Source organism: Xenia sp. Carnegie-2017, unplaced genomic scaffold, assembly GCF_021976095.1.
Source record: "Xenia sp. Carnegie-2017 unplaced genomic scaffold, XeniaSp_v1 HiC_scaffold_16, whole genome shotgun sequence".
Taxonomy (NCBI): domain Eukaryota; kingdom Metazoa; phylum Cnidaria; class Anthozoa; order Malacalcyonacea; family Xeniidae; genus Xenia; species Xenia sp. Carnegie-2017.
In genome coordinates, this window is record NW_025813469.1 from 11,980,493 (window position 1) to 11,995,049 (window position 14,557).

The window sequence follows — 14,557 nt, forward strand, 5'->3', positions numbered from 1 at the left end:
AACAGCAAATATTATCTTTTAAACATACATAACGTCAAAATGACAACACAACATCGAACTATAAGAGTAGGAAATAAAATTGACTATTTTCAATCACTTGAAATGTGCGATGCATTCGCTTTCACAGATTAAACATTGTTTGAACAGAATCGTCAGAAATACAGCCTTAATAAAAAAATTAATAACAAAAAGCACAGCGCATTGACACAAAAAGTAATACAACTAATTCCAGTGTCGTATGTATGTAAATCATTACACAAATCATAAGCGTGTTCTTTTGTCGGTTGAATAAATGACATCTCATGTAAGTCAGGAAACTGTTTTGAAAGACAATTAAGACAAGTATTATTGCAAATAAATGGTTATTAGTGAAAACGACATTGCATTTATCGTTCAAATTTGTAAGAACTCTTAAAGAACTCTTCACTTTCCATGATGTGAGGTTTGAGCGAACGCGTTCGATAGATGCAGAAAGTGTTTAAGAGTAAGAGTTACTGAGTCATTTGTCTAAGCATTCAACACATTTTAAAATCTTGAATCCAATCTTGACAAAAATTGTATTTATTATATATTATCTAAACTATGGTTAAAAATCTACTTCACTTTGTGGCCACAAAACTGAAGGTTACCACATGTAAGAATTGCGTAGCTATTTTTGTTTATGCATGTCTTTTGTAGATCTGCTTCATTGCATTGTTTTGTTTTATCTTTTTTGTCTTGGTTTTGTTTTACATAAATATGTTAAAATATAAAACTAGGCGTTGTTATTCTTCGCTTTTAACTTCCGTGTTTATCAAACGTCGACTGCAAATTTCAACGTATTTTAGAGCTTTATTTTGTAGCGATAAACAATTAATTTCGTCACTTGTTAAATTAATCTTAACACTGAAGTATACGGGAAGACGAATGAAATGGCTTATCGTCCTAATGATTATGAATGTGGCTATGATGAATCGAGATTTAAGAATGCTGTTGATGAAAATTTTCGCTGTGCAATTTGTCTTAATGTCATGAAAGATGCCAGAATGTGCCATAATCAACACAACTTTTGTCGTGAATGTATTGAAGAACATCTACGAGTTAATGCACAAAGATGTCCTCGATGTCAAAATAATTTGACGGTAGCTACACTTCTTCCAGCGCGTGTTATAAATAACTTGATTTCTAAGTTTAAAATCAGCTGCGACTACGCTAATCGTGGTTGTCCTGAATTTATCAACGTTGAAGATCTTGAACGACATGTCAAAATTGTGGTTTTGCTCCAGTGTTGTGTTCTAATGAACGTTGTGAAAAGGAGATAAACAAACGAGACAAGATTAAACATGAAACTGAGTTATGGGAATACAGAAAGACTGCATCTCACTACTTTGAAGAGATTAAAGAAATAATTCAACGAAGTTTTGATCATGAGGAAAAAGAGAAAATGCAGCTGACTGAAATAACTAGAAAAATGGAGTCACTGACGAACCAAAACGCGAAATCACAAAGAGAAATGATGGAGTCGAAAGGAGAAATAAGAAATATTCAACAAAATCTTTCTACAGTGACCAAGGAAATGATGGAAACAAGAAAAGAAATAATGGATGTTCAACAAAATCTTTCTACAGTGACCAAAGAAATGAAAGAAATGAAAGTCATGTTGCTTCAAATATTGAGAAAGACGACTAAAAATGAACATTTTAAAACATTGCCATCATCAATTGAGGGAATGATGAACTCAGGAAAAGAAGATATTTTGATTGCTGGTGGTGTCTCGTCTGGTTCCTTCAAGAGTGCTGAAATATTTTCATGGAAGGAGAAGAAATGGTGTAACATTGCATCAATAGAAAATAAACGCAGCTTTGCTTCATCTTTTATTTACAATGATAATTTATTTGTTGTTGGAGGTGGTGGCTGCACGTCAATGGAGACATTGAATATAAAACAGTCACCTTTGACATGGAGGAAATTTCCCACAGAGCTTCCTTATGAATGTCGTCTTCATCAAACTGTTGTTTGTAAACAACAAATCTTTCACATTGGAGGATACATTATTGGCAAAGGAAAATCAGATTTGATCTATGAAATAAAGATTATTAGTACAACATCTCATGTTTTAAAAGAGTTGTGTCATATGCCTGAACCACGGTGTTACCATGGAGCTGTTGTTGTTGTCGACAAAGTTCTTTTTTTGGAGGATGGGGAAAATATAGCAAAGTTTTGTCCAGTGTTTTGGAATTTGATCCAAAGACTCTTACATGTAAGGAAATGCCCTCATTACCTCATCCATTGACTGAAATGGCAACAGTTCAATGGAGAGATCAAGTTGTTCTTCTTGGAGGTTATGATGGAAGAAAATATTTGAACAGTGTTATCATGTATGACTGTAATACAGGTAAGATTACAGTCTTACCATCCATGTTGGAAAAAGATCCGGGTGTTGTGCAGTTATAACTGGTGATACAATTATTGTCATGGGAGGTCTGAATGATAAATGTGAAATTCTTAAATCTGTGGAGTGTTTCGAAATGGGAACTAGTTCTTCATGGACATATCTTCCTTCAATGAATGAACCACGATATGCTGCCATTGCTGAAGTTTTACCTTTTGCGCAAAATTATGTATAAGCTTAAAATATTCTGTAAATAATCAGATCATTATAACTCAGCAAAACTTTTTAATATTAAGTTGAACAGTGAATATTTAAAGTTAAATATGTAAACCTTCAATGCTCTTATAGCGTTTGATTATTATAGTTAATTACTGAAGAAATAAATGACTTTAGTATTTTACTAAATACTGAGGTAAAAGAAAATTTATAGCATTAGTTTTTGTTCAGAATCTTTAAACTGCAGTGTATGGATTTGACCAGCTGTTTTGTCAAGTTCGTTTTGTTCATCCAAATCGAAATAACTGCCAATTGTACATAGTTATTTATTAAACAATTTTTATTTTCCCTAACATCAGGAAAAGTAAGATAAAAATACGAGGTTAATGGTGATGAACAAGCAAAAATTTTCACAGAAATAGAGCTTTTATTGTATGACAGATAACATGTCGCTTTATTGTATTGACAATTATATAGTCCAAGAACGACAATTTGTTTGCGATAAAGTGATGTTGAGACAAGGCGATGTTTCTCATCGAAGTACAAGTCTTACATAAACTAAAGAATTTTCTTTGCTTACAGTGCCCATGACACGAAAAATTTGCAATCTGAGTTGTACTTTCATTGAAGAGATCTTTTGAAATGACAATGGATATTCTAAAACAGTTTATGTACATCACTTTTATTACTTGAGATATTGAGGCTTTTGCTTTGTCCGATTTATCTAACTTGTGACGTCAAATTGCATAATGAGAACTAGGAGTATTAGGTATATTTAACGATACTTTACTTCACAAGGACAGAGTTCCCTTTGTTGTAACGTGGTTAATTGTATAACATATAAAGTTGTCAGGAAACTAAGAGTATTTAAAACATCGTGGAAACTCATTATGCAATATGACGTCACATGTTAGATAAAATGGAAATAACAAAAAACTTCAATATCTTACGAAGGGAAAGAGATATGCATTAACTGTTTTAGAAAGTACAATGTCATTTCAAAAGTTCTATTTATTGCAAACATAACTAGCAAAGTTTCGTGTTACAGGAACTTTAAAGCAAAAGTTGCAAATTTGGTTGTAACATTATTTGGAAAACCAGTCAATATCAGTACCACTAGAAGAACAACATTCTCTAGTTTCGAATTTCTTGAATATTCGGTCATGTAAACTTTTTAGGAGAAGCCGAAGTTTTTTTAGCAAAAGCCAGAGTTATGTAAGCTGGAGTAGGAGTTAAATATTCTCTAGAAATTTCTAACAAACAGCGTTGTTCTTATGTTAGTTTTAATCTCTCGCTGGTACCGTTTGTGGATGCATAAGAGACCTATGGATAAAGGGGATTTTCATGGATGATCAAACAGCATTCACAATCAATAATCACAAGCTTCCCCCAAGCTTCTCCAAAATTTGTAGGGTAGTTTTTTGAGATTTGTTATAACCCTTTATTCAATACAATAAAAGCTATATCTTCAATGTACCTGTTCTTCTTTCTACGTCACATCCGGTTCATAGTCATATACAGTACCGCTCGCGTATTTGTTAACAAAGAAATTACTCGTTAGGTTGTATTTGTTTTGTTAACTTGAATATAAATCAGTTTATTAAAGTTCTTAGAACGTATAAATTGATTAATTAGCATAATTCAAAATAGTTGAAACAGATCTTTTTGTAAATATAATATTTTGTGTTAACATCCTATTAATTGTCTGAAGATGTTTTGATTAAAGACGAAACGTCACAATAAATTCAATTTTACAACTTTTGTTCTATTTCTATGGCTCTAATTAAAGCTTTATGTTGGGCATTAATTTTTATTACACAAATGAGATTGACATTATGTTGAGCAGTTTATAAAACATTTTAATTATAGCTCTTTGATAAAGGTTAAATACCTACTTTTAATTGTTGATTCATCTCATTTATACTTCGTTACATAAAGTACAATGAATGCAACAAGCAAATATACTACAATCAAGACATTACACAAAATGAATAATTTAACTGATAACCAGAATGACTGGTGGTGCTCATTGTAATATACATATTCTAATGCAATGGCAACAAGACTAACACGATCTGCACAGACTAACACATGTCTGAGTTTGTGACTATGTATTATGAAAACACGGTGAAGACGCTTTTCTACGGTTGAATGGTTGTAAAGAAGTCTATGAGCTGTACTAAACATTGACAAAGACGGTTGTGTTAACGTCGCAAATCGTTCATACTAATTCAAATTATATCCATACTTTCCTTTTTTAGGATTTGATGCTAGCGTAACATAACTTTTGCTTGTTAATGGTCATCACTAAATCTGAAAGCATTGATAGTTATCTTTTTAGTCAAGTAAAGTCAGTTTCTACTTTGTTCTTGGAGTTCCTGTAATCTGTGTAAGAGATAAATACCATAGGTCACGGAAATGTTACAGCGAATAAGGATGTATTATTTTAGACCAAAAGTGCACATGCCAAGAACATTATATATTTTACGTGCAAGAAATTTTGTTGTAACACCATTACACCAACATCAATGTTGTCATTAATCGCAATCTTTTAGGCAAAAAAAAATTTAATACAATGCGTGAACGACTGAGCATTTTATTATTCATTTTAATCTGACACATTAAAGATATACATAATTTTGTTTACGACTAAATCCTACAAAATTGGGTGACCTCGCTAATGCTTAGAAACCCCACAAAAAAATCATCCTATTCTATGATCTTTGTGATTTAATTTCATTAAAGGCTGTTCTTTCAACATGTTAATTTAACATGTACCAATTGAAGTGTATGAACAAAATTCAATCTTTATGCCACTGTTAAATGTCTTCTCGCCATCGGGAAAATGACCGACGAGTTTATCTCCATTGGACTTGTTCTCCGTGTCCCATTGCAAGAATCCAGTTTTTGGTCTGGAATAACCGCCAGATTGAGGGCAAATTCCTTTGTATCGCATAAGCATCATTTGAGAACACTTGGGTAGACCAGTTAGAAGTCTGGGATCATGACGACAACAGAAGAATATTTTAGTATTTCTACCATACGTTCCGTCAGGAAGCATTCCGCTTTTTTTATTATTGTTCCTTGAGTCTTCGTCGTCCCAATAAATGGAGCCTGTGAAAAAAACGCAGTTTCTAAATAATCATTGTCCATTTATTTTTTGATAGCACGCCTGTTGCCAGGCTACCTATTAATATTCCTTGATCCATTGGTGGCACAGACTATGCCAGTATTAGATATTACGCGTAAGTTGCAAAGTTTGTTCAAAAGTTAAATGTTCGTTCCCAATTTCATTTGTTTATGCAACAGGTAATATTCTCAACTCAATGATCTTTCAGAACAATACATTTTAATTGAATTTAAATGCAGTATTTAAATACAAATACAGATAAAAACTATGTAGAAATGGCGAAAGAGGAAAAGTACTGTAAGAAATTTGGATTTGAGTTCTTCCATTCCATATACTTTAGGAAATTATAGTGTAAATTACTTACTTAAAACAATATCAAATCAGACAAGGAAAGCAAACGAGAAATTTATTAATGTCAGTATGCTCCATATTAATGCAACATTTTAACACAAGTAGGGAAATTGTGTTTGAAAAAGATTGAATGAAGAGATATCATCTTAAACGTTTGGAACAATTCATAATGACATCATTGCAAAATAAATGAGAGAATGCGTTTCAAAAATATCAAACTATCTAGAATCTATATAAAACATGTCTAAAGATGGACTTGAGTATGGTGGCACAGAAAGACCATACAGTGTTGTCTATTCACATTTATAGAATATTTTACTTTAAAAAAAACCAAATAAAATGTAAAATCAATCACCAATAGAAATCGAAATTGCTTAACAAATAACCTTAAATCTGTAAAACATGTTTTAAATGGACTCAAGTTAAATTCCATAAAGTCCGTTGTTGGACGTTCGAGACTGCACGATCCTTGAAGTTTTAGTAGTTTAGGATCTTTTTAACTTATTTCATTGTTGACAGATCATCTTTTCAATGCATCTGTCACAAATGAAGTGAAAAGAAAAAGAAGACTTTTCACAGTTAAAGTACTCTGTGGGTAGTTTGTGAACTTGTAACCACGACAAACTCTATATTCTATGACAAAAAATTCAAAAAGCTTATTGCATTCTTGTTAGGAATTAAATGCTTTCAAACAATCTTCTCACCTTCATGAAAATTCCTTGGACACGAACCACCGCATCTGAAGATGCAATACGATCCAGAAGGCCACAATATCCTTTCGTTAACGTGGTTCCTCTGACTGCAATTGGCATTGCAGCAAAAGGACCATTGAAGATTATTGGGCAGATTGGAATTTTTGGGCACCCAACCAGACGTTTTCCAGTTGTGGTTATCACTGGCTGTGTCATCTTCCATGTCGTGGTGTCGATGACCAGACCTCCATCTCGAAGGACATATGCCATTTCTAGGCATTGGAAGACAGTATTTTCCATCAGGCCAACTGGTTGCTTTGCACTGGATGAAAAGGTATAGTGAGCTGATCAGTATCGTGACAATCATGTTAGAGAGTTGAAGTGAACCAAATGTCTTTAATGCTTTTCCTATTTTGAGATGTTGTCTTGAACAATTCCTGTTATCTAATATCTAATATCGTTTGTTCTTCGCTATTTATGTGCTTTGTAGATGAAATGCGCTTAAGAATAATGCTCAACACGTCCATGGATTTAAGTAGACTCATGCTGAGACTGAGAATTGTTGAACATATTGAAGATTTAATTTTTTAAAGATTTATCGTTCCATTGTTTGTAAATAAAGCGTCCAATTTCCTGTGATGGAGATTAGTTTAGGAATATTATTTTCATGTATTCAACACCTGAAAAAAGTGTATACATTCTACAAAATATTTGAAAACTTTTAATCAGGTAAAACCATTCTGGCCTTCCAAGGTTAATCTAAAGTAAAACAATATTGTACATGCTATGCCAACGTCGACTAACATAGTCAGTAGATCTCGAGTTCCAGAAGCGGTACGACAAGCAAACAGGTACATTAAGTAGTTCCTCTAAGTTAACCCCCGCATGGAACTTTGGGACTCCAGCTTATATTCCTACATATTGGAAATTTCCAATAACTGCTAATTCATGAAAAACAGTAAGGTTTGAAACAGTCCGTCCACCTCGCATTTATAATTATCCTTTAATCTGAGAGTGATAGACAGTCTTGCTAATTTTTGGTTTGATATTTGCATACCATACACTTTAACATATGCATTTCAAAAAAAAGATAAAAATCGATAAAATGTAAAGTATTCCTTGCGTTTGAAAACTTCCAATGCATGCTGAGAAAAAAATGTGTTTTAGATACTTGAATATATAAGCTTTAAGCTCTAATTGTAAAATTTCACGCCTTAATAGTGTGTTGAATGTTTTGAACATTTCAATCAGATAACACCTGTCAAAACCTGTGGCCTTCCAAGGTTAATCTAATGTAAAACAATATCGTACGAGCTATTGCAACGTCGACCGACAAAGTTGGTAAATCACGAGGACAGCACGTTGAGATGAATAAACAAGAGAAAACGACAGCCTCTACACCAACTAACAATAAACTAAGATAAAATGTGTCGGTGTAGGTAGTGACGAATGAACAAAAGAGAACGAAAAAAAAATAAAAAAAATGGCTCTAATCAGAACTTTATGTTGGGCATTAATTTTTATTACACGAATTCGATTTCCGCTCGGCAAGTCTCTCGCTACTATTTTAAAAGAGAAACACGTTATATAATAAGTGAGATCAATCACATACACGAACGAGAAACCACGTGATATAAACAAACAGAAAATTTTTTACACGAACAAGAAACCACGTGGCATAAGCAATCAGACCAATTTAATACTCGAAGAAGAAATCACGTGATATTAACAGTCAAACCAATTATTTAGACAAACGAGAAACCACGTGATATTAACAGTCAGACCAATTATTCATACCAACAAGAAACCACGTGATACAAGCACTCAGACCAATCATGTGACCAGAGCGACACGTCTTTCGTCTAGTGCTGTAGTGAATTGATCAGTCTCGTCTTCAGTACCTTTGACATTTTCATTACACCAATGCAATCATCAGTTCCCCACTGAGCTATATTGCTACCATCCTCTAGTAAATCTTGAGCTTGGAGTATATAACTCTAAAAAAGAAATAACTAATGTAAAATTTGACGAAACGCGAAATGTCTGAAAATTATACGTTATGGATAAAATTGTACCGTCTGGGATAAAGATCTATTGCATGAAAGAATTATGTACCAAGTGGGATAAATTTGTACAGTCTTCAATGAAATTCTATGATTTTGGGACAAATACTTAAAATATTTAAGAAAAGTTGTGCAGTCAGGAATTCGTCAACGCTAAGCTCAAAGTTTTAGATTTTCTCCAGGTGGACCAGTTTCCTTTCAAAGAAAGGTTTAACAAAGAAGGGAGGTTAAGTAAAGGTTACAAACTACTGGTGATGATGTCTTTTCCTGTGACAAATTGATATAATCTACTGTAGTTTTTACTTCCCAATCCATACCATAATACCTTAGCAGGTGCCAGGATTTTCTCGAAGTTACCATGGTAACTAAGCGCCTGTCCATACGACTGTGCAATCTCCACAGGTTTTTCCAAACAAGGCATACCGACATCCTGTAACCTCTCTAATACCTAAAACAACATTTAAACCATACATTACAAAAATCGTGTCAAATATCGATAGCCTATAACATCAATAAATTTTACACTGTTGACTATACAATCCAGCTATATGAAAAGGTCAGTGTAATCACGTGAGCATCCATTCCTTTTTCGCTTATTGAAATTTGAAAATTACAATTGATAGTAAACGATATTGTGACAAACGTGCCAACTGTCGACTTTGGCCAAAAAAAGGAAATGCAAAGTTTTTCTTTACTCGTAGAAAGGGTGGAATAGCCAGAGAGAATATAGTGATTAAAAATTGAAAAGGAAATTTGGTTCACATAAGATTAATTCGAAAAATTTAATCTTTGTTTAACCGAAAACAGTGAAACCACACAATTTGTGATTTGTTTTCAAATGTAGGTTACTTCAAAGAGCAAATGCTCAAGTGAGCATGAAACCAACACAAAGTCTTTTTTTAAATTTTCTGCCCACTTTTCAGTTAAAGCACTTCATTCGGGTTTTTTGTTATATAATTGTTGATTTTGTCTTATAATTAAAACATTGTCGGTGATATTGGGTAACTTGATTGTTGATTTGTTCAATTTTGTGGAAAGTTTACGGCATGGTCTAATAGTCCGTGATCTGTCCCTCAAAAATATGCTTTAAAAATGAGTTTCGTTGGACACCTCAAGGAAGGTCGCAAAATTTTCAAAATAGATAGAAAGTCACTTGCTGTTTGATATTCTTTTTATTGTCACTTCTAAAAAGCTGCAGTTTTTTAGTATTTCGCGGTTGAATTTCAAAATTCCTCGCTCCTTCAATTTTGAATGTCGCCATTTTTGGTGCGGAACTCTTTGATCTAACTGCCGTTGTCATGGTGAGGCAAATTTATTAACGGGCGCCATCTTGAAAGGTGGCAAAAGGAGACTTTAATAAAGTCCAAGTAAAATGTAAGTTTTAAATGAAGAATTCTATCGAAAATTTTGGAAGCAAACCTAAACTCTCACCTTTGCACTTATGTACCAACATATAGAGAAGCCTGTTTTAGACCTAAATCTTGTCAGTTTTAAGAACTCATGGTTAAATCGTGCGCAACTTCACTTTTCGAAGGATAGCAACGCATCTTCCATAAATTTTTCCTTAAACACTAAAGCTTGGTAAGAAATTGATCATTACCACTAAAGAATTTTTGTTAATAAGCTTTTAAAGAGGCACATCATTATGCAAAGGTCTAAGATAAATGTAAAATTGTAGAACAAACATTTAGCAGCTTACAGCTATGTTACAGATTCCATAAAGTACATGCTTTCTGATTAACCTGCTTTAAGTGATGCAAGAGCAAAATAAAGTTTTAAAAGTATTGCTATCAGGCTATTAGACTCACTAAACACAAGAATTACTTTGATTCAATGTTTTGACCACACTTTCTACAAGGTCACTCCACATAGGATAAGTGAAGTCCATTCTTTACTTTGGAAGAGTAGAACTCTAAAATTTCTCTTTTTAAATATAGAAGGACAACATTTTTTTGGTTTTGTAGAACCTACACTAAGCATTAAAGTGCTTGCTCACTTACTTCTAACAGAGGATCTTGTCTCCATTACATACCAATGTCCCAAAACCATCTTTAGTTGCTGTTTCCATGCATTGATTATATAAAGAATGACTTCAAAAATAATTCAGATATTCTTTATTTTAAATCAACATTATAAACTTTTATCAAAGGACAACAGAGTAAATTAGTAAATTAGTATATAGATCAGAATCATAACTACATTTTGTTGAGAAATATATATACAGGATCACTTTTTCAATCAATGTGCCAGAACTCTTTCACTTTTCATGGTATGACAAAGACAACTTTTATCTATGAAAGTCCTCGCTAATCAAATTTACAATAAAACAAGTTTCAACAAGCAAAAACCCCAGCTTTCTGGCTTCTGAAATGGCTCACTGAAAATATTCTTTCTTGAATTGTAAACATGATCTTGAGCATAAAGCCTTAACTGAAGATTAACAATCATCACAACCTATGAAAGAGATTGTTGAAAAATACAAAAGTTTACCACTTCTGACATATTGTAAACAAATAGTAGCTAAGTTTGTTCTAAGAATCATATAATGTTGAGTTCTAGCTTGGTGTTTTGAGATTTTATGCTTCTTAACTGAGATTTTAACTTCTTTAGCAAAATACCTCTCAGTTGTATACAGAATGCAATAAGAATGACTTTAGCAATATTTACACTAACTCTTGATTAGCAATGGAAGTTTATGGAACTTACATTTTGTACCAAGCCGCGCTTGGCCTTTCTGTTTACAACCACAAATGGATATTACTCCTCCGGATGAAAATGGGTGGCAAACGAGTGACGGAAACTGCAAGTCTGAAATCGTATGGATGACCATTCCCTAGCGCCGAATTCCCTACTTGACAACGTTCATTGTGGTTGTAAGACTGGCTGCAACATGGCTGTAACTCCCAACGTTGTTCATGTAACAAAGCAGGAGTGAAGTACACAGATGTATGGTCGTGTACTGCATGCACGAATGTAGATATTGATGACGACAATGATGTTGAGGAAGAGGAGTTTTTAGATGATGACATTGACGACGAATTCGAGACAGACCTTTAAAAAAAGCGCGCCTTGTCTTGCACAATACGATTATAACTTTCAAAATATTATCTTCGCAACAATTGCTAAAATCCAACCTAATGCACGAGTGAAATATGTATTTCTTTCTGGAATCTTTCAGACATTTTATTTATGTTGCCAGTATTATCGTGCGGAATAGCTCTCTATTAGGTCTGGCACTAGCACACAAAATATAAATAACATGAAGTTTCCTAGGGAAAATGGCGGATTCCGAAATTGTAATGAGCTACAAATTTTAAAATTTTAATGTAATATAGCAAAAAAACTGCAGCTTTTTGGAGATGACAAGAAGTAAAACTGCGTTAAGCATGTAAAAGTCGTTCTGTCTTGAATTTTTCACGACCTTCCTTGAGGTGTCCAACGGGAATGAAAGAAAATCGGCCACAGATCACGGACTATAAGTAAAATCTTCAGAAATATTAATTTAATAAAAAATAAGGCTCAACCATTCAACTTTATCATATGATGTTGCCAGTAATCGTCTATTCATGCAGAACAAAACATGAAATTGTTTTATCCATTGAACGGACTATCGTGCTCTATATAAAACTTTACAAAAAATGATAAAAAGCAAGCAATAAAATCCTCAAGAAATAATACAGATATAGACAATGCAAATGATCAATTTTATCATGTTTGTGGAATGGTAGTACGAGAAACTTATACTTAATACAATGAACTGTACTTGAATTTAGTCAAATTCAACACTTTTATTCGCATTGTTTACATTTACCTAGGCTTACTTTGTTGGTGTGTTCAATGAAAAGCAGAAAGTAAATAACAGCAAATATTATCTTTTAAACTTACATAACGTTAAAATGACAACACAACATCGAACTATAAAAGTAGGAAATAAAATTGACTATTTTCAATCACTTGAAATGTGTAATGCATTCGCTTTCACAGATTAAACATTGTTTGAACAGAATTGCCAGAAATACAGTCTTTTCAAAAGGTTATTAAAAAAACTAATAACAAAAAGCACAGCGCATTGACACAAAAAGTAATACAGCTAATTCTAGTGTCGTATGTGTTAAATATGTAAACCTTGTCTCAACATTGTCAGCTCTTGATATAGTAGGTGATTTGGAGCCACAATATGGGCAAAATTGATAACTATTCTCCAACGCTTCTCCGCAAAATGCACAGAACATTACTCCAAACGATAGCAAATTAAAAACGAAAGGCGATAGCAAAGACTTAGAAACCAAAACACACTTGCTGATTCTGAATGAGCCTGCATTAGCTTTGGTGCGCGGTAATCATTTTACATTGGGTAAACAAATATTTTGCACTGAAACATTTTAATAAGTTAGTTTTGACTCATCTGTTTTGCATTGGCAGACTTTGAATTGAGATTTCAATACTTTAGTGCGCTTTGGAAACATTAATTTTGTTTTGTAATGTTAAAGTTTGCATCTGAAATATAGATGTTGCATTGAATATATTAATTTGTGAATTGCAGATACACGCCACCGTACAATTTTCTACGGAACATGTAACATTTTTCTACGGAACAGTAATCAAGTTTCTACAGAACACGTCACTAAAATTGAAAACTGCTCTTTGTTATTAGTGGAATACGGTTGTTTCGCTGAAGTTGACTACTTTTGTAAGGCAAACTGTCTTTTTATTATTGAATCAATTAATTTACTAAATGAAAGCACAATTTTCTATAAATGAACGTGTCACTAATGGGCCACGTAGGCGCTTCTGTTACATTACTTTAACTTGTAGCGATAAATAAATAATTTCGTCACTTTCTAAATTAATCTTAACACTGAATTATACGGGAAAACGAATGAAATGGCTTATCGTCCAAATGATTATGAATGTAGCTATGATGAATCGAGATTTGAGAATGCTGTTGATGAAAATTTTCGCTGTGCAATTTGTCTCAACGTCGTTAAAGGTGCAAGAATGTGTCAGCATGACGAACACATCTTTTGTCGTTCTTGTATTGAAGAACATCTACGAGTTAATGCACAAAGATGTCCTCAATGTCAAGATAATTTGACTGTAGCTACACTTCTTCCAGCGCGTGTTATAAATAACTTGATTTCTAAGTTTAAAATCAGCTGCGACTACGCTAATCGCGGTTGTCCAGAATTTATCAACGTTGAAGATCTTGAAAGACATGTTGAAAATTGTGGTTTTGCTCCAGTGTTGTGTTCTAATGAACGTTGTGACAAGGAGATAAACAAACGAGACAAGATTAAACATGAAACTGAGTTATGTGAATACAGAAAGACTGCATCTCATTACTTTGAAGAAATAATTCAACGAAATTTTGATCATGAGGAGCAAGAGAAAACGCAGCTGACTGAAATAACTAGAAAAATGGAGTCACTGACGAACCAAAACTCGAGATCACAAGAAGAAATGATGGAATCCAAAGGAGAAATAAGAATTATTCAACAAAATCTTTCTACAGTGACCAAAGAAATGATGGAATCAAGGAAAGAAATAAAAAACGTTCAACAAAATCTTTCTACAGTGACTGAAGAAATGAAAGAAATGAAAGACATGATGCTTCAAATATTGGGAAAGAAGAATAAAGATGAACATGTCAAAACATTGCCATCATCAATTGAGGGAATGATGAACTCAGGAAAAGAAGATATTTTGATTGCTGGTGGTTACTACCTCTTTTCGT

At 33.2% G+C, this 14,557-nt stretch overlaps 2 protein-coding genes across 3 annotated transcripts in view; both read right to left on the bottom strand.

The window, feature by feature from the left end:
- LOC124437488 (pleckstrin homology domain-containing family G member 4B-like) overlaps positions 1-14,557 on the bottom strand; it is a 65,166-nt gene that overhangs the window by 35,111 nt on the left and 15,498 nt on the right. The window lies entirely within an intron of this gene.
- On the bottom strand, positions 5,168-7,224 carry LOC124437489. The gene is made up of 2 exons (XM_046987457.1): positions 6,773-7,224; positions 5,168-5,701 (listed from the first exon to the last, which is right to left on the bottom strand). The coding sequence occupies exons 1-2, from the start codon at positions 7,125-7,127 to the stop codon at positions 5,355-5,357; spliced, it is 702 nt and encodes a 233-aa protein (XP_046843413.1). The 5' UTR covers positions 7,128-7,224; the 3' UTR covers positions 5,168-5,354.

Coding starts and splice junctions, on each gene's coding strand:
- LOC124437489 (XM_046987457.1), bottom strand. CDS start 7,127: ATGATTGTCACGATACTGATCAGCTCACTATACCTTTTCATCCAGTGC. Junction 5,702..6,772: donor TCCAAGGAATTTTCATGAAG/GTGAGAAGATTG, acceptor TTTTTTTCACAG/GCTCCATTTATTGGGACGAC.